Genomic DNA, 25,413 nt, shown 5'->3' with positions numbered 1-25,413 from the left:
TATAGATTTTGTTTGAAGTTTGAGGTTTGTACAATTAAGATTGTAGTTTTGAAATATTTGTTGTAAGTACACCAGGCTTCTTAAACATGTCCGTTATGTTATATTACCATTCACCTATAAGTTAAAGGGATAGTTCACTTTGAAATTAAATTTTGGTATGTTTTAGCTTACCTCAAGGGCATCCAAGATGTAGGTGTCTTTTTTTCCGCAGTAGTTTCAATTTTGATATTTTTAGGTCAAACCGTTCTTGTCTGACAGTCATATCATGCAGGTCTATGGTCACTGTCTCAAAGAGCATGCACAGAGTCCAAATTAAAACAATTCCCCATCGTCCAAATTAAACAATTCCCCATCGTAAGTACACATTGATGGCCTAAGACACGAAACGAGCGGTTTGTGTGAGAAAACGGACAGTATTTATATCGTTTTTACCTCTTGAACACAGCACACGTCCAAGTGATCTGAGGGTGCGCGCGCATCCTGGTGTGTGACGTGTGCGCAGACTGGTGCATAGATATATACACTGCCATAGCCAAGGCGACATCTAGTTCATTGGAACGAATGTCTTTAATGCGACATCTAGTGTATATATCTATGCACCAGTCTGCGTACTCGTCACACACCAGGATGCGCGCGCGCCCTCAGATCACTTGGACGTGGCTGTGTATAAGAGGTAAAAATGATATAAATACTGTTCGTTTTCTCACACAAACCTCTCGTTTCGTGTCTTAGGCCATCAATGTGTACTTACGATGGGGAATTGTTTAATTTGGACGATGGGGAATTGTTTTAATTTGGACTCTGTGCATGCTCTTTGAGACCATAGACCTGCATGATATGACTGTCAGACAAGAACGGTTTGACCTAAAAATATCAAAATTGAAACTACTGCAGAAAAATGACACCTACATCTTGGATGCTCTTGAGGTAAGCTAAAACATACCAAAATTTAATTTCAAAGTGAACTATCCCTTTAACCCATCTATGGTGACATCTACTTCTATCCACCTTCAGCAAAGTAGCACTAACCAGTGTGAACAAGCATGTGAAATTAATTCATTCCAGAGTAAGCCGGAAGGTTTGAATAAATGTCTTTTAGTGACATACTATATCTTTTGGTTGAGCTATAATAGAAAAGTTTGTGGGAAAGTTAAAAATGTTGGGTCAGTTACTGTATGTGAACACATTCATTTTTAATGTTCTATCCCCTTAGGGGAAGAGAACAAATTTGGACTGTGAGGTTTAGTGTTGGAATTTAAGTAAACCTTAAAATAGCTGGAGCTGAGGGAAAAAAAGAGCATGTCTACAGAGATTCTGCTCTCCGGCATCTGCTCTCTATTATTGTTTAATAAGAGATGTGGGAGACTTGGAAACAGAGTTCAAAATAATTACAGTCTCTTTCTCTCTGTCCCTCTCAGATGGTAAGGTGTATGCATTGGGCGGGATGGGAGCCGACACGACCCCTCAGGCCTCAGTGAGGCTGTATGAGCCGACAAAAGACCAATGGCTGCCCCTCACCTCCATGCCCACACCCCGCTACGGAGCCTTCTCCTTCGTGCGCGGTAACAAGATCTATGTTCTGGGTAAGGCCTCACAAAATTATCTCATAAATCTGAATAATTCTGTTGTTTGTCAGAAACACACTCTTGGTTCCCTAGGAGTAATAAGACATGACCAAATAATAAAAAAGGACAGGCAAACATACAGCAGTGTCTAATGGTAAAACATTTGTTTAGTGTGAAAGGGGAGCCGCAGTTCAAATCCAAAGCTACCATATTGTTTTTTTTAAATGCTCAAATTCAACTCATTTTGACTGCTGCTGAACTTTAACAGTTAAAAAATACAGTTTTCTATATTAATACAGTTAAAATGTAATTTATTCCTGTGATTTTCCTGTGAAATTCCTAAGCTGAATTTTCAGCATTATTACTTGTCATTTCAGTGTCACATGATCCTTCAGAAATCATTCTAATATGCTGATTTTACTGCTCAAGAAACATTTCTTATTATTATCAATGTTAAAAATATTTGTGCTGCCTAATATGTTTGTGGAAACCGTGATATATTTTCTTTCAGGATGTTTTGATGAAGGTCAAAAGAACAGCGTTTATTTGAAATAGAAATCTTTTATAACATTATAAATGTTTTTACTGTCAATTTTGATCAATTTAATGCATCCTTGTTGAGTAAAAGTTACTGACCCCAAAGTTCTGAACGGAAGTGTTATAAATATATAAACATACATTGCTCTATTAACAGACGGTGTAGGCTAGCCAATAATTAAAATGCATCTTATTTTCCATGTCAGACTGTGTCACAATACTCTCTAGGAGCAGCAGATATGGTAACAACACCTGGTAATTGTTCATGCCGTGCCAGGGCTGATAAGAACTGTGGCGTGGAGTCATTTCTCAGTAGGGGAAGTGAAATCTGCACTGCAATATGCTGCAGGGATCTGACGCTTTACAGCAGAATTGTTCACTTCTTACATTGGTGTTGGAAATCACAAAGGAGCATTAAATGGAAAGCTTCACTGCTGGTTCTCATGATAAAATCAGCCTGTCTTTTAAAATAACCGCAGCCTTAGGCTGCAAGTTGCTGCCACCAGTGGCCTGTTTTGGCCTGAGTGAAAGAGACACAGACCCTAAGTGGCTATTTCCTGCTCTGCATGTTAGTGTTTGTGTGTAAGAGTATGCATGTTTGCTCATGTATATGTTGTTTATAAGCAGGGCCTAAAATTAACACTCACCAAGCGGCAAATACGTGTAAAAATCAATGTTGGTGAGTATATGAATCACCAGTTGGCCGGTAACATTTTTATGTGTTCTAACAAAATTGTGAAAACACAAACGTGAACGATGCTCGGGATGGTTGACGGGCCAGTGCTGCATCGTCACGAAAATGTAAGCCTTGCCAATTTAAATATTCAAGCGCAAAGAAGGCGCAAAAGGGAATTTAATTCATATTAATGTTTTTGGGATGTTGCACCAAATAGCATTTAACCTGAACTAACCTTGCCTTGCCATAAAAAGGTAAAATTGTTGGATGTTTTAAGAGACTTAATAGTCACACCCACACGATTTGGAGTAAAAAATAATTAGTTTATATAATTAGTAGTGCCGGACACAAAGAAAAACAATTTAAATAATGATTTTTTATTTTTTATTTATTTTTTATTAGTGTTAATAGTTAGCCAATTACCATTTAGGTGTGTGTGTCAAGGAATAAAAAACTAGGGAAAAAATTATACCTTTACTGCAATTAGTCGGAGAGCCAAAGTCTCAAAAATGGGTTGAACCTGACATGGTCTGCCATACTTTTTATTTGTGTTTTTTCTGTTAACTTTGACCCTAAGAACCAACAATTGGAGGGTCTGCTCTGCCGGAAATATCGCGAAAAAAAATTGTGCCCATTTTAGTGTATGCACCCTTTATGATCAACTAGTAGTGAAATCATCACAGATCCATTGATTTTGGTTGGATTTTTTGTATTTTTTTCTGTGGAATGAGTATACTGTTAGGTGAAAAGAATGACACATTGACTGTCATAACTTGGGGAAAAGTTGATTGCCAATGAAGTAAAGATGAAAATATTGGGAAAAAGTGAGAAAACACCTACTTTTTTGCATTAAATTGATGCAAAATCATGTAGAAATGTGTTTTAAGAGTTATTTTTTCAGTGGATGTTGTCAGCACATGTTTTCTGTGTATCTGGAATTCATTTATTGACAGCCTACTCAACCCACTGAGGATTTGAGGAAAAAAAAAAAATTTCAGATAAAAAATAAAGGGTGCATACACTAAAATGGCCACAATTTTTTTTTTCGCGATATTTCCGGCAGAGCAGACCCTCCAAATTATTAGTTCTTAGGGTCAAAGTTAACAGAAAAAACATGAATAAAAAGTATGGCAGACAATAGCCGCGTTTCCATTACCCTTCAAATTGCGCAAATTGAAATTGCGAATTAAAAATACGCTCAATGGAAACACGTCAATTTCGCAAAAACTCCCGTTTATCGCAAAAAAGTTTTTACGCTCTCATGAGGTGGTTTTTCAGGCAATTCGAAAAAGGAATATTTCGCAAAACTGCAATGGAAACAGTTTTTGCGCATTTACAGTCACCTGACTTAGAAGACGCGGTGTGTTTGAGGTCCATGTATAGCTACGCAAATAGGCCTAATAATTATTTTATATTATTTTATTTTAACATTTAATAGGCTATATTTAGAAGACGCTTTTATGCAAAAAAAGAACAAAGCGTGAGGAGCGCGCACTGCATGGCACAGAGGCGCGGGCGTGAACACTTGCATTTTCCTATCAACAGTGGAAACAACTTAAAAATACTCTATCATTTCTGGCCATACAGAAAATAATAATACATTATTCTCAACTACTTTTATTTGTGTAAACTCACAATAACAAAATAAAACGTTGTGCTTTTGTAAAGTAAAAGAAAACAATCAGACGCACTTTCATGATCTCCGTAAACTGGAGCGCGAGAACTGAAACAAAATATAGGCTAAAGCTTGAAATGTCCACTTTAAAACGAACAAATTCGAATCGAAAGCTAATACCTTCTGATTTTGTAATTCGTATGAAAGGTGCATTTCTCTCTAAAAGCGCATCTGCTTAACAGCGGAGATGGAGATGTGATTTTAGCCAAAACAATAGTTTATTAATAATATTAATGGCTCTTCTCATTCAGCACTGCGGGAAAACATCAATTCCAGGTTCTAATTTGGCCTTAGAAAACCAGTAAAATCGAGATGTTTTCCATATTAATTTGTGACTATTTTAAATGTTTAATAAAGGGGCAAAAAGTCCTAAACAAAAATCTGAAAATTCTTCGATATTTACTTTTTTTTTGCGCAGCAGTTGGTGTAGCCAGTTCAAATTAAAATTTTGGTGTTCAACTTTGCGTTTTAAAAAGACAACAACCGTTCATTTTTCGTTTTTCAACTACGGGTTAAAAAAGGAAAAACGAATGGACACAAAATAGCCTACATGGATCGTTTGGACAGAATACGAGACAGAGTTCTTTATTAAATTCATTAAAAAAAAAAAATAATTAGACTATAGGAATACTGGATTCTAAATCTCAAAGAAATGCCACAATCAAAACCTCGGAGCAGAAATGAGGGCGAAACACCCAGAAACATGTGTCGTTCGCATTATAAGGGTCTTTCCCTGATGCTTGGATAACACGCCACGTACTCCTTCCATTAATAATAATAATGTCTAATGCGTTGGCTGTGATATGTTATAAACCAACGTCAGTTGCCGTGATTTTTGGAATGACTTACCGCGAGAGAAAAAAGGACGTTTTAGTCGCATAACATCGGTTAATGGAAACGCCGTCATTTCGCAATAGTTTTTTATCGATATTTAGATAATAGCGCAAAACATTTGCGCAAATCTGTAATGGAAACGCGGCTACTGTTAGGTTCAACCCATTTTATTGAGCTTTTGAGACTTTGGCTCCCCGACTAAATGTAATGTAGTTGAGCATGTGGAGTGGTTAGACTATGTATGTGTAAATTTGATAGTTGATCAGAGTGTGTTTGCGCCCATGGGTTTGATGAGCATGCGAGGTGGTCAGTATGGGGTCTTGTTTTTGGCAGATTTGTCCTCGTTCTAACCTCTGCACTGTGGGACATTCTCTTCAGGTCAGGGGCTGTGCAGAGACCTCTGGAGGGGCAGGTGCTCAAAGTATAAAAGGGGGACACATGGAACAAGGAGAAAAAGAATCCTAATAATGTATTTTAATAGTATTAGTATTTTTTTGTAGATCATCATAAAGCCTAATGTGTTTCCCACAGTATTTTTGTGGGTTGAGCTTGTTACCTCTAGGGGGGTCCGGGGGCATGCCCCCCCGTAAGAAAATTTTGTACATTTTAAAGATAAATTCATTAATCTGGTGCACTTTGAGTCACCCGAATCCACTGTTAAAAATAAATAATCCACCCCCAAACTGCCTATATTCTTTGATTTAGATATCTGCATCTGATCATCACATTACAATTATTCAAATTCTTAGTATTAAGCATGATAACATGGTAACATATCACACTGAAGTAGGCTGATTTAAAATTAACATTTATATAAAATAAAAGTTCTTCTTTTGGCAAAATTACATTTCCTTAATAGCCTTAACAGAGACTTTACTCCCTTCAAACTTAAATTGTCAATGTTTCATTACATCACTGTTTGAAAACTCTAATTTTTTGTACCTTTTATAAAGGGCATTTTCCCCTAATTTTATTAAATGTTTGCTCCATCTTTCATTTCAAATTCTTAAATTTGATCAATATATTCAATTAAAATAAGACACTAGGCTGTTACCAATCAAATTAAATAATTTACATTGAAAAATTATAACTGTATTAAATTAGATTATTTTAAATATTTTTGAATATACAAAAATAAGGAATGTTGAAAAGATGATACTTTATGAAACTAAACCGCCAGCAGGAGGCGGCAGGCGACCGTCTTAATGAGCGAGTCATTGAGTCATTCATTCAAACGATTCGTTCAAAAAGCTGATTTATTCAGAATGAGCATGAGAATGAGCAGAGACAATTTGGAATGAGGCAGTTTGTGAATGAGTAATTGAATCTTTGACTCAACCGATTCGTTCAAAACGCTGAATCATTCAGTGCCGCTGCAACAAGTGTTGCAGCCTGTGAGATGCGCTATGGTTCTGCGGTGATCTTTGTTTGGAACTATTTTCGCTGCTGAAACAGAACAAAAACAGTCATTGCGTCTAAAATGTAAGTGACTTAATTTTAACTATTTGTTTATTGACCTGTTATGAAATCAGTCTCGGTTTCAATCTTGATGCCATTCAGGAAAACAGTTACTTCTACACTACAGCCTACACACTGCAATATAAACAACATCTCTGCATGCTCTCTTCACGTCGTCCTTGTAAAATAATAATAATAAGTAAACAAACATCAAAATCACTTCGCTGAGAATGAAACGCCCCTTACCAGCAGCCGCAGATTTGAAGATATCTTCTGGTAGTGCGCGTAGCCGCGCGAAATTAAAATATGTGCGTGCCGACGGTGCAGGGTGAGGATTGGAATCGTCCCGGATGAGTTCGTCAGGTGAAAGGTCATCATGTGGGTCATTTCATTTACGGCTAAATTATTAATAATTAATTTTACTAATAGTTAGGTTGGGCAGGCATCCACAAAAGGGCCTTTAATTACAAAAAAGGAAAGGAAATTTTGCCTTGACAAAAGGGCACTTTGGGCACCAAGGGGCAAAGGGGCAGGTGCTCGAGCACCCAACGCCCCCCCCCCCCCCCCTCTGCACGTGCCTGGGTCAGACACAAGCCTGTGTGCAAGGTGCAAGTAAGGTGACCGAGCTTTCTCAGTGGCTGGTCCTAATCTCTGGAATAGTCTACCGGTTCATATAAGAACAGCTCGGACTGCTGAAAATTAAGTCGTTGCTTAAAGGGTCATGAAACCCCCCTCTTTCAGCTCAAGTCTAGCTCAAAATCTTTTTGAAAAATGCAACTTAAATGGGCGTGGTGGCTGTGAGAAGAAGGGAGGGGGAGTTGGTGTGGTCAAAGCCAGTGGCCAATGCATATCGACCGTCACTGTCAGTGGTAAAACGTGAGGAAATGCTAGATTTTTTATAGCTGGCAAAGTTAAAGTCTAATGAAATACACTGACACCTTATTTTTGTCCTTAAAAAGTAACTGAATGCCCTGCTACACATATTAGCCTACTACAGTAATCATTCTATTTAAAACATATACATGTACATGCATATCGGCCATTATAAAATATATATTTGTTTATATACACTAACACTATAAATGCATATATTTGAAAATAATAAATTTTCCGCTTAAAAAAAAAAACGTTCCGTAAATAGCCTAGACTACGCGCCCCCTAAACCCACTAAAGATGGACAATGAATGTGACATAAATTTGCACAAACTAAGCATGCGTTGATGTATTATCGAAATATCTACATTTTAATAACGAGTGATTATTTAACAAAAAAACAAGTAAAAACGGTCAGGGTTACATTTAGACACAAACACACACACACACACACCTCTGAAGCGATAGAAAAGTCCTCGGGACCGCATCACTAGCAAGACGAAACCTGCATTGGTGTTCAAGGCTGAAGTCCACCATTCTCCAGTTGAATGGTTGCTACACACACATATAATTTAGATGTGCCCGTGGTTGATGGCCAACCAACCGCCCGCAGTCAGAGTCCAGCCCTGGCAGCACCGCGGGGAAAGATGCACTGGAACTTTTGCACCATGAAAACAAACGCGCGTCCCATCATTGCCTCTCTCATCTACTACGCGATATCACAGTTTGACATGTCTGTCTTTGGAAAGATCCACGTGGTATCATGATTAATTCAGTGAAGTGTCTTCTCATTGGATATGAAGGCTCAGCCTCATTAATAATTATGAGAGAACGATGAGTCATCAACGGACGATCCGTACAGAAAAACGTCACATCCTGTGACGTGGACTCGATGAAGATTTCAAACCCGGAAGACGAAAATAGCCGATACAAACTCAAATTTAACCATTTATATCCTATTATTCAATTTTACAGATTATAACATTGTCTTCTATGGTGTTCAACACACCTACCTCTGTTAAAATCTCAGAAAAATTGGTTTAGGGTTTCATGACCCTTTAAGACCCACCTGTATTCCTTAGCTTTCATTTCGAGTTGAGTTTTGCTACTGTGACATTCTCTACTGTGTTTTTTTTTTTATTTCATTTTTTTATTTTTTTATTTGTGTGTATCCTGACATTGTTAATCACTTTGGTCAACTGTGGTTGGTTTTAAATGTGCTAATCTGAACTTGAACTTGAACAAGTAGGCTATCAACTGCCCTGTCACTCTTTGAGAAGTAAATAAAACTCTGCCTCCCTACACACACACACACACACACACACACACACATACGTGATGGGCAACATCATCTTCCCATGCCAACATATGATTGTTCAGCCTAGTGAAGCAGACACGCCCTCATTACTGTGTTACACACCTGGGCTGTCATTCTCTCGCTGCAAGTACAACTGTGTTTTTAACTTCTTCTTTTTTACAGCTCACAAACTGAATATTAATGTGGTGAATTCAGTAGAGATTGCTTGAATGTAGATGAAGGAGAATATGTTCATGTGCGTTTCCTCCTAAAGATCACCACCCATTTGCCTCTGGGATAAATAAAATGGATTTATAAATAACTTCATCTTGCTTTAATGGTTTTGGGGACTTTTATTACCAATAGAGTAAAAACTAAAGTGATTTTTCTAAAGTGATGAGTTTGTTCGCTTAAACTATTTATGTTTACATAAAATAAAGTCTAACTCATTTTATTTTTTCTTTCTGTAAAGATTAATTTGATTTGAGTTGGATGAATGCAACTCCTTTACAACCCCTCCAATGTTTTACCTATGATGAAATGAGTAGAAATTAAGATATAATGTGTGAAGTAAGTGAAATGTGGAGAAATAATTTTATAATTAATTTAATAATTAATTTTCCCTCTGGACTCATGATTCTTCTCCTACACTGTGACACAGTTTTGTTTTGATGGTTAGGCTTAAACGTAAGGCTTAGGCTTTCTTTCTATCTCTCTGTTTCTCTCTCTCTCTCCCTTTCACTTGCGCTCAAAGGGCCACTCGCCTTTGTATTGCTTGTAATACTTTGGATACAGTTTGACACTTAGAAAAAGTTTTGCCTTGAAGATCTTCTTCTTGGTGACAGCAGTAAAGTTAAGAAACTTAATTCTGTTATTTGTCGGATTGCTGGACCACAAATAGAGCTGCGGCAGAATCACATTAAGGCCAAGAATGAAGAATGAGCCGGTATCACAGAACGCTCATTTACTTTTGATTTACTTTTAGATGCGCCCCACGAGGTCTATCACTGAGCGCAGACACTCGATCACACGTCACCCAGATGCACCACGCTATCTCCCCAAAATAAAATCCCTACTGTGTGTGCTAATATCGTTACCTCTGGTGCAGGCAGGAGAGCGACGTGACCCCATTTGTAACTTTAAGCTGCATAAAGGTCTATTCCACTGGTGTTGTTTTCATTAAGCTGAATGAAAGAAACCTTTTGCTAGAAGAGTGTGACCTAAAGGCTCAGCACATGGCATTCAATTTGCTGAATAGCACGATTCTATGGGCTTTTCTCACGTTTTCTTTGCTGATTTTGAAAGAAATTTCACACAATAAATATATAAACACGATAAAATATGCGTGAAAGTGAATGGAACTGAAAACACTACTCTTATTTTTAGCTTTAAATTAGCATAATCAAATTATCTTCTTGATGTACAGATTCTCTATGGACCTAATCTGGGATGGAAATCATCAAACATGACAGTTTAGCTCCTGCTCTTTCAGAAATGTATAAACATGATAAAAGGTGAAATGTGAATTTTCTGTGCTTATACAAAATGTAATTGCAAAGATAATGTTTCCTAACAGGTGTTTTATTATTTAGACAAATAAGAAGTACCATTCAAAAGTTTGGGTTCAGTAAGAATTGAATTTTATTCAACAGGGACACATTAAATTGATCAAAAGTGAGAGTTAAGACTCATAATGTTACAAAATATGTCTTTTTCTAATAATTGCTGTTTTTTGTACATTTCTATTAATCAAAGAATCCTGAGAAAAGATTTTAAAAAGTTGTTAATAAATGAGTAACTATTTAAATAAATAAAAAAATATTCAAATAAATAAAACTATTTTCTATTTTCTATACTATTTTCAACATTGATAATAATAAGAAATTTATTTATGAATTACATGAATCATGATTGCGTATTTTCAATTCAAAACGGCGAAATATCATAAAAAGTTCAGATCACTAGATAATCTATTACTGTCGGTTGCTGAACATTTCTTCCATAAAGCAGTTGTCTAATACTCGCATCTACTTACATCTTTCACAAACTCTTGTTGCGTTATAACAGTAACAGTAAGGCAATAAGACCCGACTTCTTTGATTTGGTTGGCCATCTCAATCATGTACATAGTAAAGTGCTATATAAATGCCTCATTTCAAGCATCATTTAATTTCATTTTGACATTGACGAGCGCAGTTAGACCGCTGAGGCAGAGCAGGCTAAAAATTTAATCAGCCTAAAAAATTTTTACTTTTAAAACAACAAACAGCTATACTCAGTCCACACTAAAATAAGATAAGACAAATAAAATGATAAAATATGAATTTTCTAATTTTATTTTTTATTTTTTTATTCACAGCTATTCACAGAATATTTTTTTTATTCACAGCTCAGACAAAATGATTGGCTCTGGTCCCCCCACAAACTCTGCCAATGGTTTGGGCCAATAGCAGCCACACTTCACTCAGCTCAATATCTCACCCATACACGTCTCTGTTGAATCTGCTTGTGTGTTTGCCCTCTTCCCCTCAGCTAATTTCTCACAATTTCGACCACGGAGGCTTTAATGATTGAAGGCGGAAGGCTGACATAGTTGAAAGAAGTTAATTAGAGGTGTCCAGGAAGGTCAAGAGAACAAGTCCTCTTAAATGGACTGCTATAACCTCGCTTCTTATAGAAACACACTGCCTTGTCCTCAATTCTTTTTCCTCTATCTGTTACTCTCTCACGCTGCCTTGACTGCATTTCCATTTTCTGGCCTCCTTTCTCCATCTCTTCTCTCTTCCACATTGTTTCTCAGACAGGTTCTTTCTCTCCTCCCTTTGTTTTCTCTTGTGTGTGTTTTTCCCTGGCTCTTTGTTGTGTCCCAGAGGGCTCTCAGTAATGCCAAAGCTGGGAGGAGATCAGTCACATTGTGAATGCATAGACAAGAGGACGTACGAGAGGGGAAGAATAAGAAGGGGGGTTGGGGAAAGGCATACCTTGAAACATGACAGTTTTTGATGCCTTCTGAGCTCTCACATACATAAACAATGATACACACCCTAGAGTTTGTACACTTTACATTGTTCTTCAGAGAGGTTTATGTATGTTGTACTGTACTATTTGCTATATAGATCTAGGGCCCAGTTTAAACATTGGAAGTAGCGACCCAACATACCCAAACTGTTTATTGTAGAAAAGTAACAGAAATCTTTTTAAAATCACTGAAATCAACATTTAAATTTGTTAGCGTTTCATGTTCTCAACCAGTAATGTTTTTAATGCAGTGTGGTTGTGGTTGATTTTTTCTTTTCTTTTTTTGTTTCACCAGTTTTGTTCACGTTTTTTAAAGATGAGGATATGTCCCACCACCTTTCCATGTTGGCATCTGTCTAATTTGGCTGCTTTTACCTAGTGACAGAAGCCTTAGAGCCAAAATATTACAGTGTTCAATTGGGCATGTGACCTTTAACGTCAACAACAAAAACATGAGAGACAAGTCCTATCCCCTGTTTATTTTGCATCATTTTTAGTTTGATTCACCCAAAAGCGAAAGTTCTATCATTGTTTACTCATCATCCAAACCTGAATGACTTGCTTTCTTCTGTGGAACATAAAATAACATATTTAGATAAATGTCTCAGTGGTGTTTTTGTAGTCCATACAATGGAAGTCAATGGTAACCAAAACTGTCTGGTTATCAACAATTTTCAAAATATCTTCTCTCTTGTTCCATAGAAGAAAGCAAGTCATACACGTTTGAAACGACATGAGGGTGAGTAAACATACATCATTTTAATTTTTGGATGAATTATCCCTTTAAATGCACAATTATATGGCAGATCTCTTTAGGGTCCAACCAGTTGAGAACCACTGGCTTTAGACCTCAGTAAGGGTACAGTAGATGCCATATTTTATTTGACTCAGATGTCAAATGAAAAATTATTATCAGATGAAATACAAAGTACGGTTCATCTAGTATGTTGTATTTTAAAATCCTATTTAATGCTGTATTTATTGAGAAGTTCCAGATTGTTTTGTCCACTGTGACCATATTTTCAGTGCTTGTCGGCTGAATGATTTGTACCCAGCAACAGTATGACATGAACTTCCATCCATCACAGCCTCATTTTTATTTTCATCACATTAACTATGCTGTCTGCTGTGACTAATGTCTGCTACTGTAGCTACACTCTCACAAAGGTCCAGCTTGCAGATTCATTGTGTTATCACTGAAAAAAGCTAATTGTTTTATCATTTTTCTGCAGTTTAAAAATCCCAATAATAGCAAGCTCCTCAAACATATTCCACATACAAAAACATTATAAAAAACACCACGTTCACATGACCTCAAGAGAAATAAGAGCATTTGATATCTATAGGAATGAAATTGGAAAAGCCATATAGTGTGAAACATCACTTTTGGTGAAAGTGCAATAAATAATTGTTCTATTTTCTATTTTTCCCTTCTGTGATTGTTTTATTGTGGTTGAGCACTCTAGTTGAGCTTTTTTTGTCTAATTCTAGCAATTATAAGATCATGGGGTTTGTTTTGTGTCTGCCAAATACATTAATGTAACAAAACAAAACCATTAGCTGACAATAGTGATGTGTCCTACGGAATGTGGCTTTCTATTTCTTCATTACTTGCATGTGTATATGTTACTGAATCCTTAGGACAATAATTTGTGTTGTAGTCAGAAGCGTCATGCACCTTCGTCTCATTTGTAAGCAGGGGACAACTGACAGTCGTAACCTAAATATGAATTTCATTTACAATAATAAATCCTAAAATTCGTCATTAACTTACTTTTCGTACTTTTTATTTCAAAATAAAAATACTCAGATAAAGAACAGATACTTGAAAAAAAGTAAAAAAATACTTTGTAACTGTCCACTACTGGCTGTTGGTGTGCTGTTAGATGCATCATATCTGGTTCACTATCTTTATGGGGACTCTCCATAGACGTAATGGTTTTTGTACTGTACAAACTGTATATTCGATCCCCTTACACTAACCCTACCCCTAAACCTACCCATTACAGAAAACTTTCTGCATTTTTACATTTTCAAATAAAAGCATTCTGTATGAATTATAAGCTTGTTTCCTAATGGGGAATCCCCACGGTGATACAGGTACCCAGGAGTCTGTGTGCATTCAGGTTGTAGTCCCCACCGGGATAGAAAAACATGAACAAACATGAACAAACACAGACACACACACACATACACACGCATGTTTGCGTGTGTGTGTGTGTGTGTGTGTGTCAGAGACCCAATAATATAGGCTGTCAGCTCGTCTGAGGAGACCAAAGCGTTGTCAGTGAGTCATGACGTGTGGTAATCGCACACACACTGGCTCCCAGCAGGGACAGACGTGACACAAGTCCCATCAGAGAGATATCACCCCCCCGCCACACACACACACACACACACATACTCCCTCTTAATCCTCCAACCCTCTTCTTACTTTCCCCTTCAACAGGTGGGCGTCAAGGCAAGCTGCCAGTGACCGCATTCGAGGCCTTCGACCTTGAGACGAAGAGCTGGACGCGGTACCCGTGCATCCCCAGCCGCAGAGCGTTCTCCTCATGCGCTGCCAGCGACAGGGCGTTTTTCAGCCTGGGCGGCCTCCAGCAGCCGGGACCCCACAACTTTTACTCCAGACCTCACTTCGTCTCCACTGTAGAGGAATTTGATAGTGAACAAGGTGAGTAATCTTTTTTCCTGAGTCTTAAACATGAATATGAGTATGTCAGCTCATTAGTATGTCAAGACATTTTTAACGGTTGGAGTAATAAATAAAACTAATAGGTGTTCTGTAAAAAGATGTTTTTTGAAGCCAAGCTTTGCTAAGGGCCATATTATTATTTTTTAAAATGTTTTTGAAAGAAGTCTCTTATTCTTACGAAGGCGGCATTTGTTTGATCAAAAATAAATTAAAAACAGTAGTATTATTGCAATTTTAAGTAACTGTTTTCAATTGTAATATATTTTAAAATGTAATTTATTCCTGTGATGTCAAAGCTGAATGTTCAGCATCATTACTCCAGTTTTCAGTGTCACATGATCCTTCTGAAATTATTCTAATATGATGATTTGATGATCAAGAAACATTTCTTATTACTGTAAATGTTGAAAACAGTACTGCTTAATATTTTTGTGGAAACCATGATACATTTTTTTTTAGCATCCTTTGATGAATAGAAAGTTTAAAGACATCACATTATTGTGGCAAGTGAAATCTATGAATATACATACAGCTTTTTATTCTACAGCATCTTGCTTTACAATCAATATTAGATTTTTTATGAAATCATGAAACATGGAAGTGATACTTAAAGCAGTCTTGACAACATTTTGGTGTCTGTTGCATGGTTTTCCTCTCTTTTTTTGCTCTGTTGCCGTGGTTGAAACCTCTGACAGTTGGGCTTCAATCTCTTCAGCCTCACTATGTGACGAGAAGGAGAAAGATTGATGTGTTGTTGTGTTCACTGTACATACAGCACCGGAGGGGTGGAAATATATTTGTTTCTTTCTCTCTCTCTCTCTCTGCACAGCAGGGTTCACTGGTATAACAACTTGCTTTCTTGGCGAATATCTCCTATAAGGTCATTGTGAAAACTGCGTAGTCAGTCCCCTGGTCTTATAAAATGCACATTTCTTAATCCATTTCTTATATTGGGGAAATCAACAGGGACACTGAATATTTATTCACCTTCCTCTGAGCACAGGAAGGTATTATTCAGTCATTATGCACAGAATCCAGCAATGTCAGCTTTAGATTACGCTGACTGGCCAATACACAGTTTTAAGAGAGTTTATGTGCCATTTAAATGTACTGTTGCCCTGCATTAAATAGCAATGTATATAAAATGTAAGTTGATCTTCAAGACGGTTAGTAATTTGCATGAAGGATCTGATATAAAACTGAGAAAAAACATGATATGTGTTCAACTCACACAGATTTAATATTCACATTGATCTAACATACAGAAGTCTGAGACCACATAAAAAATGTGGGCTTCAAAATCTGATTTGAAACAATTTCACTAAAATTGTTATTCTGATAATATACTTTTTAATTAGTATTTATTTTAAAATATTTAAATATTTTATTTATTTGTCAGTTCTTTACTTTTTTATTTTAAAAAGATCATTTCATAATAAAAAAATTAAATAACAATAAATACATTTTTATTACATTTAAAACATGCAAAAAAGATGCATTTTCACTAGTGCTCTCAAGATTTTGGTCCCCACTGTATATGTTCCTTTGTGTTGGTTTTCTCCCAGTGTTCTCCAGCCTAGCTGGCTTTTAATTAAACTATAATTATCTGTTTTGTTTGAACAATTTTTCCCCATCCCAGGAGAACCACTCAATGAGCTTGAAAAAAAAAAAAAAAAAATCTCATCTTCAAATAAATAGTCAAACCCCAATTGGCCACCGGCCCTAATCACAAAGATACGTGTTATTGTCTCTTTCATCTTCTGTCACTTTTCCTTCTTATTCCCATTGCGTTTGCCAGTTTGTATGTGTGTGTACATGTTTTTCAGACTCTTGGACGTGCTCCAACACAGAATGAAGTCTGATCTGTCCTCTTGATATAAGGGTCATTCTCACCGACCTCTTAAATTCTATTCCTGCCTGCCTATATATTAAACCTCTGCTGCACAAATGTCTCTATCTATTACACTCAGCCCAAAGGGACAAATACAGAAGGACAGAAGGGACAAAAATCAATATGAAAGTAAAAAGGTTCCTGGATGTTTAAACACCAAGCCACCTGTTTGGATCCTACGTGCTTTTTAGATTAAAAAAAGAGCTGGAAGTGTCAACTAAAAATAAATTGTTGTTTATTTGGTGACGGCAAGCGTGAGATAAGATGTGCAGGGGTGACACGAATGGGACTGGTTGTTACCTGCTCAATTTTACCTTTTAATCAGAGGCATTTGCATTTAAATGCTGCTGTTGCGTGCTCTGATTCTATGTGCTGTAAGTGTGTGAAAGAAAGACTGTGTGTGTGCGCGCTCAGGTCTGAGTGTGTACGGTTAATGGAGGCTAGCGCGAGTCCTTCTTGTATAAGTGGCAATCACTAATTCCATTATCACTTTACCTATTACTGTAGAGGCCGTGGAGAAAAGCTGCCCAGTGTAATTACCAGCCCACGTTTACAGGCCATATCCTCAATTACACATTACTGCTCTCTAATCGCCCCATTCAGCACACATAGGACCACATGTGTGTGCTTATGTGTATTTATGAGTCGCCCTGCATTACAATGCAAAATGCTTGTGCATTGTGTATATTGCAGCCTTGATGTCACTGTAATCTATAAGTTTTATTTGTATGGGATAAAATGCAGTCAACTGGTCATTATCACAAAATAACATGAGAAGAAAGAGGCTGATACGAGAGACTTGATACTAGCGAAGCTAATCCGTTTCCTTGAACAGCAGTCAATTGTACAGTTTAGTGGTAATTTCCTAAAAATATTTGATTGCAGGATGCCGTCACTGGTTAATCAGAATTAAGTATTACAGAGAGCTGTGAAATAAGGATTGTTAGTCATTGGAGCTCGCTGGGGCCAAATTCATTAAAGTAGTCTTTGGTGTTACCTTGGGAAAAAAGGATTATTTAAATGAAGTGATTAAATTTCTTTTCAGTACAAACATGCCTATTTTTTATGTAAAGTAGGCTTATTATTGATTGAACCTTATTCACAGAAACCCTGGTTCAATTTCTTTGGAGCTATTAATGTCCACAGGAAGCATGTCAAACTGAATTTTATAAAGACTTGTTGATTAATGTTTTCTATTGATCATGGCAGCAGCTAATCAGCTTCATTAGATGTTCAAATGATACAGAAAACTGAGCAGACATACATCCAGATGAACAATGGATGCTATTTTTCAGCATGTTAAACAGTACCTGATTTGCATTGACTGGGTGCTAGAACAATGCAGGCATCGTAAACGCAATCAAGGGACTCAATTGTTTCTACGGCGCTGTTCTTCTCAGTGCTATTTTAGGATTAATTCTTTACCATTTATAGTATTTATTCTATATGTTCAGTTTTTCATTTTAATTTAAGTTTTAGTCAGTTTGTTATGTGCTTTTGTCATTCAATGTAAAAAAAAAATAATTAGTTGTTAGTTTAACCTGATTGCCTTAAAATTGAGTTCATTTAAGTAAAAAAATTTAGTTACTTCAAAGAAGGAGATTGGTTTAATCAACAGAAACTCAAAATATTATGTTCTCTTAACCACATTCATTTTCTAAGTTGTTTTTACAGTGTTGTTTCAGCTTTATTTCAATTAATAAAAAATATTTGTAATAGTTTTAGTTAATAATAACAGCACTGATTGTTCTCGCCACTGCAGAATGAGAAACAACAGTTCAACATTTGATCTGGTGACTTGATTCTGATCACAAACATTTCGCCTGAGAATTTTGTCTTTTCTTTAGCCTGTAGCAGATTTGTTCAATAATGAGAGTTGGGTTAAGTATGATTTCTCTTGGTTGTCTATGGTGGAACTTCAGTGCAGGTCTGAGTCTGACAGAGGAATCTCTCCCTCAAGCGTCCTCAGAGCAGCGCCACATAAAAGACCAAGCGGAGGCTTGTTAGAGAGCAATCATTAGTATGAGCGAGTGTCCGCTGTCTGCCTGTTCCTCCGCTCTCCTCTGCAGCAGAGAGAACCTTTCTTTTGTATTAGTTCATTATAATCGCTTTAGTATATTGTTCAGCATTGAATTCCTTTCCTTTAAACCTAAACTTCCCCGAGCATGGATTCTTAATCTCTTCCCCTTATCACATTCAACTCCTTTGTTCATTCAAAAAATAAACATTTACATAATTCAATTTAGGAAGCTTTTCCGTGCAATTAAATAACTAAGCCTTCACAGCAAAAATAAATAACTTGAATGGATTTGGTCTAGTAGTCTTTTTGTTCAAATGAATGTAGTTACGCCTACTAAATGCAGGGAAAATGAGAAGGACTGAGTGGGATTTGAACTCTGATGTATTGGATGCACTGCCTGCGCTCCTCTCATGAATCTATCTACTCGAACACATTAAATTTCTACAGTTCTTGGCTTTTTAACAAAGATTTGTTACTGTTGGGTTTTTTTATGGCAAAGAATATGTATATAATAATGTGTCATGTGAATATGGGCAGTGCTCAGAGTGGGAGGGGTGCCAGTAGTATTATTTTTGATGTACAGTGCTGGTATGTACGTGATTGATGGTTTAGTTCATATTTCGTATCATATTCCTTGGCTAGCAAAAGGGATGATATGCACTTGATTTAAAGGGGTGGATGATTATGATTTCACTTTTCTAACTTTAGTTAGTGTGTAATGTTGCTGTTTGAGCATAAACAACATCTGCAAAGTTACAGCGCTCAAAGTTCAAAGCAAAGGGAGATATTTGCTTTTAAAGAAATTGCTTTTAAAGGACTACAACAAACGGTTGGTAGGGACTACACGACATTCCTCCCGGATTAGTGACATCACTAACCCTAAAATGTACATAAACCCCGCCCCCTGGAACGTGATTTATAGATTATCATGACAGAATATGCTAATCAATGACACATAATAACACATAAATTCATCAACTAACCATTCAGAAATATTGTCTACATGTTGTCACATCTTCTTGAGTCTCTCCATTTTTGTCTGACTCTGGTTTGAACATAAAAGGCTAAAAGTTTTAGAAAATTTCAGGACACAAGCTGTTGAAGCTCCGCCCTCTGTGCCGGGAGCAGCACCTCATTTGCATTTAAGGGACAGACAATGCCGACAGAACCCTTGCATTTAAAGGGTTCTTGCCCACCCTCAAAAAGTGACAATATTAACATGCTCTATAAAAATATTGGTGGGGTTTTTGAGCTAAAATTTCACATACACACTCTGGGGACAACGGAGACTTATTTTACATCTTGTGAAAATGGCATTATACCACCCCTTTAATACTAATAGTTCATACTCTGGCTTTGAGTTTACGTTGATTGATTGTAACAAAATATTGTAGAATTGTGTTCCTATAGCTCAATTTAATGAATACAGTCCATTTTGTGAGTGTTGTTGGGTTATTTTAGTTACTTGTCTTTCCTCCCTTATGTGTATTTTTCTTTCATCCCACTTGTTGACATTGGTTTCAGAGTTCATCAGTGTAATCAACAGACACTGAAGGAACCGTGTCTCAGTGTTATTTGCTGAAAACTTCTGCCTGGTTGTTTTTTTTCTCTTCCATATGGCTTACAAATCTCCTCAAGCCTCCTCAATCCCACTAGTCTCATTGAGGGCAGTGATCGACCCTCACAGCTCAGCGCTGAAGCTCTGCTAAAAGCCCCATTTTAGCTCCAAGCCAGTATATTACATAATACCACAGAAATTATACAGGATAGGATATTATTCCTCTTCATCTTAGAGGGTTTATAGACTGAGGCTATGCTCACAGTGTACACAGACCGTTTTCCTGGCATTTCTTTTTCAAACACTCAAAAGCAATTTTTTTCAATGAATTCCATCCGAATTCAAGCAGAATAATATGTATGACAGTTATTGCATGTTTAATCTGTTGGGATTTGTCAGGCTGTATTATGAACTACCTTTACAAATGGCTTTTTAGATTAATATCAAAGCAATTCTAATTGTGAAGAGCTGCTGAACTTTGAAGTTTCTCGCTGTTTTCCCTCCGGTTTCAATTAACATACAAAATGTTCTTTAAAGGCATAGTTCACCCAAAAATACAAATTCTGTATGAAAACTTTGTCTTCAGCGGAACACTAAAAAGAAATGTTGAAGATAGTACTGCTCACTCTTTTCCATGTAAACATCATAAAAGTATTATAAAATGTGTTAATTTTGCTCTATTTTCCATATCTTCTGAAGCTTTGTGTGAGGAAAAAGGCTGAAATTTAAGTTGTTATTCACTGAAGCTCTTATATATATGGTGCTTTACTTTTAATGTAGTGCACAAGTCATATGGATTTGAAACAAAGTAAAGGTTAGTAAACGAGGATCCAGTTTTGGGGTGAACAATCCCTTTAAATTTTTATTGTTATATCAGCTAAGTGTTCACTTGCGCTATATTTCTGACTGGGTACATAGAGGGACCAGAACAGTGTGGTTTGATATTGAAAGCTCACTCAGTAAACTTCCATTAATAAATCTGCTTTTTCTTAAAAGTTTAAGTCCTTGAAAGTTGCTTGTAGTAACCCCATCACAATTAATGCTGTCAAGGCATGGAAAGTTATCAGGCGTTTGGAGGGTCGATCCCAACTTACCTCAACTTTTACTCCTATTTGTAGTAACTATGACTTCCTGCCGGGGACTGTAGACCAAAATTTTCAAGTTTGGGCAAATAAAGGTCTCAATACTTTACATGATCTACTCGAGGGGGACACTTTAATGTCATTTGACCAATTAACCACCAAGTACAGCATTCCACGACAGGATTTTTTTCGTTATTTACAGTTGAGAGACTTTGTGAAAAAGGACACTACTTTGCTCACAAATCAAGACATTTCGGCTGTGGAGAGACAGCTTTTTTCACAAATGAACAGTTCTACAAGTTCTTTTTATAGGGTTCTCAAGGATTGTGGATCCTCAAATACGGACTTATTGAAGAAGACATGGGAAAGGACACTTGATATACAAATCACAGACGATCAATGGGAGGAATCATGGAAGAATGCAGGGACCTTAAGCATATGTAACAGAGTAAAAGCAATGCAGTTGAAAATTTTGCACAGAGCTCACATTTCTCCTTCGCGGAGGCACAAGTTTAAAGAAGACTGCTCGCCAATGTGCCCGAAATGTAAAACAGAGGAAGGAGACCTTATTCACTGTCTCTGGTCTTGTAAGGAGATTCAGAAGTTTTGGGTTATGGTTGAACAAGAGCTTAATGCTATCTTATCTATCAATATTGGCTACGGTCCAAAACACATGTTGCTTGGAATATACGACGACATGGTTTTAGACAAAAATAAAAAGACACTTTGCAAGTTCCTTACATTCTGTGCAAGAAAATGTATTCTTTTGAACTGGTTAGTTGATAAAGCCCCTTCTAGGTCACTATGGCACAGGGTTATATTGGAATATGTTTCATTAGATTATCTAACTTGTGCGTCTTATAATAAAGATGTCCTCTTTTATAGAAGGTGGGACCCATTTCTGATATATATGGGCTTAGATATATCCTCTATTCTTATTAGAGGGTTTGTTTAATGAGGTTTAAATGTGTGGCACTTTGGTGCAAAAATATGTAAAGATATATTGTTTGTATGAATATACCACTCTCCATCTCATTTATTTCTTAAACTGATTTACTGTGGTAAGCCTTTTTTTTTTTTTTTTTTTCTCGTTCTTTTGTTTGATGTAAATTTTGTTTTGTAATGTTTAAAAATTAATAAATATATTTCAAAAAAAAAAATTTTTTATTGTTATACAATAAATCTAAGTGACTCTTAGAGAAATATTGTAATGCATTTTGCACAGACATTTTTTTTAACATTTATAACATGCCAAATCAATTAATAAAATGTGTGTGGATAAAAGTGAAGTGTTCACCAGAGGATCGCTGCCCATAAGGCCTGATTATCCTCTGGCCAGCTTCCACTTGTCCATCTGCCAGTATTTATGAGTTGAGATTTCTCTCTATCTCTTTGTCTTCCTGTCTGTCAGAGCTAATTGAGAATGCATGCAAAGAGCCTTTGACATTTTAGAAAAATCATAGCATAATCAAACACCTTCCACTGTGCTCTTTGTGCCTGTCTGTCTCTCGTTCTTACCCTGTCCCATTTCTTTTCTGATATTCGTTTTCTGTCACTCACTGTCTCATTGCCTCCTCATGTGCTGTCACCTTTAATACTTTCATGTTGTTTTTCTTTCTGTATTCCATTGCTTATGTTTGAAACTTTGTTATCTTGGCCATTCCTCCTTAGCTTCATGCTACGACAGATCAACCATAGTTAGCATGAATATTAAGATATGCATTAACATGCTGTTCTGTCTGCAAGTTTGACTAAGAACGACTCGTAATTGCACAAATGTAATTCAGTTGATGTATAAGAACTTTTAGCTTGCACTAATTAGAGATTTTTATGTATATGATCAACAATGTGGCACCACATTTAGCTCTTTGCTACAGTTTTACATAATTATGCATATGCATTTTTTGCATATGAGAGTTTGTGCTGCATCAAAAGCATCCAATCTGAATTGAAAGTAAGTGCTTCTGTGAACACATTCACCCAGCGCTGTCACAGAAATAGATTGTTTTTTAAATGACAAGGTAAATTATTATTTCAATTGCAATCAACTTCAAGAAGGCAGACCAGGGGCGATTCTAGGATTTTCATTTTAGGAGGTCTCAGCCCCCAATGAGGGTATGATGTAAAAAAATAAAGTTAGTTTATGGTCTAATGCTCATTATTAAGTAGTTTCATTCATTCATCCAGTAACATGCATATGGCACGGTTTTATAATCACTGAGGTACCGAATGTTAGGTATCTAGGGGGGTTCGGGGGCATGCTCCCCCGAGAAAATTTTGATTTCTCTGATCTACATATGTGCATTTTAAGATGTTTTGAAGGCCAAAAAAATTGGATGACAATAGCTTTAAAACCATGTGCGGGCAGCTGTTTTTTTCTCACCTCATCAGCATCACACTCTTTTTGTTTTTCTCTTGCTCTGTCTTTTCCCCTCCTAAAGCTGAGCTTTGACTGATATAGGCTTTTTATTTTTGTCTGTCAGTGAAGAAAGTAAACATAGGGTCAACTGATAGGTTGATTTATGAATCATTTTCTCAGACAAAGCTACCAGGAAAGCTAGGTAACTAAGTCCATCTACAATGAAATATAAATTATTTTATTTTTTAAGCTTTTTAGCCTTTGTAATCAACAATACGGTTGGTTATTCATCAAGTCACCCCGTGAAAATCTATTTAATTTCAAATCATTTAACTAACCAGCTAAACGTGTATTAATGTAACTGTCTATTGGCAATATGATTAAACTGTTCTATATTTATTTCTATTTATTAAAAATAACAACATGAATTATCAATTTTCCACTTCTATAAATCAAGTACTTAAAAGAAAATCACAAATCCCTTTACTCTATACGCTAATATATGTATGTACACTCCTACTGATTCATTATTACTTAATACAAAACTATATTTATTTATACAAAACAAAATAACTCCACATGATGTTTCTCTCTCTGGGCCATCTAGTGCTTTCAGACAATGATGTGTGTCTTTAATCATTTCTGTGCATGGCAGCATAATGTAATGCCGAAATACAAAATAATATGTTTTAAAGTTTAAAAAGTAAATTAAAATAAATCATGATCGTTTTCTAAAGTATGTTTTCATGGGTGTTAATCGCTTCATTTTTGTAGGAATAAAAAACAACTATCACACTGTGATAAGGGCTGAAGGTGAACGCAGCGAAACGTAGCCTATTGGTATTGGATGAGAAACCGAACCGTCCCGTGTTGCTCCCAATGCTCCAGTAACATTACATTATGTAAACTGCAATGCATTCATGACAAAGAACTGCACCGATGCAGATGTAATATCATAGCAATCTATCAATAAATGCACTCACGACACACCTTGTACTCTCTGATGTTCGCTCTGCTCGGAGCCACTGCAGATTGAAAAATGCGCTAAATCCAAGCAGACTCAGATAAGGGGAGGAGCCGAAACTTGACGCAGCTTTTAAAAGGGGACTGAAGCGATCAAAAATGTATTAATCAAATATTTTTTAGGGGGGCTGGGCAGAAGTTTAGGGGGGCTGAATTTAAGATTACTGATATTACTCTATCACTAGATATTGTAGTCGCATCCATACAGCATGACTGAATATGATCCTGTAATAAAAAAGTTTAAAAAGTTGTCAGTCATTTTATCATTTTCACAATACTTTTATGAATGTCTGAACATGCAATATATCTAAAGAAAGAACAGAGCCTCTGCTTATAAGACAACAACAAAACGTTTCATTCTAGCTTCATGCATTATTTTTTCATCAAGACTTAAACAATTTGAACAAAAAGCTGAGAAAATCGTTTTTGCCAAAATGTGCATAAGCAATGCTTTTATCGTTTGTTTCTGTTTTACGCCTGTGTTTTGATCCGGAGATTCTGTACACTTTCAGAGGATGCATAATAGCGCCCGCTACCATATAACAGGGAAAACACCTAAGCCAGAAAATTCTGTCAATGGTGGGAAAGTGCTGGCTGTGTCCGAAATCGCTTACTCTCTTGAGTATTGGTAATTTTTTTTGAATACTTCATGACCGCTAAAAAAGTATGTTTATTTAGAATTAATGTGTGTAGTATGAATGTAATCTGGACGCACTACATTCGCCATGTTGTCATTATCATGTGACCTACCAGCGTCAGTTATGCTGCTTCACTGCCATTCACAAATACTCTCCCGTGGCCATCATATGCACACTTCAGAATCTCACCGGAAGAAGTAGGTCATCCCGGGAC

General features: G+C 36.6%; 1 protein-coding gene across 2 annotated transcripts in view; it reads left to right on the top strand.

Annotated features, from left to right (window-relative positions):
• klhdc8b (kelch domain containing 8B) overlaps nucleotides 1-25,413 on the top strand; it is a 144,436-nt gene that overhangs the window by 92,537 nt on the left and 26,486 nt on the right. For both annotated transcript variants that reach the window (XM_081386216.1, XM_081386217.1), the window contains exons 5-6: nucleotides 1,419-1,583; nucleotides 14,383-14,607. In XM_081386216.1, the coding sequence (XP_081242342.1) occupies nucleotides 1,419-1,583; nucleotides 14,383-14,607 (390 nt within the window). The remainder of the gene's footprint in view (nucleotides 1-1,418; nucleotides 1,584-14,382; nucleotides 14,608-25,413) is intronic.

The sequence above is a fragment of the Scardinius erythrophthalmus genome (assembly GCF_964197995.2).
Source record: "Scardinius erythrophthalmus genome assembly, chromosome: 15".
Taxonomy (NCBI): domain Eukaryota; kingdom Metazoa; phylum Chordata; class Actinopteri; order Cypriniformes; family Leuciscidae; genus Scardinius; species Scardinius erythrophthalmus.
This window is presented reverse-complemented; position numbering and strand designations above follow the sequence as displayed.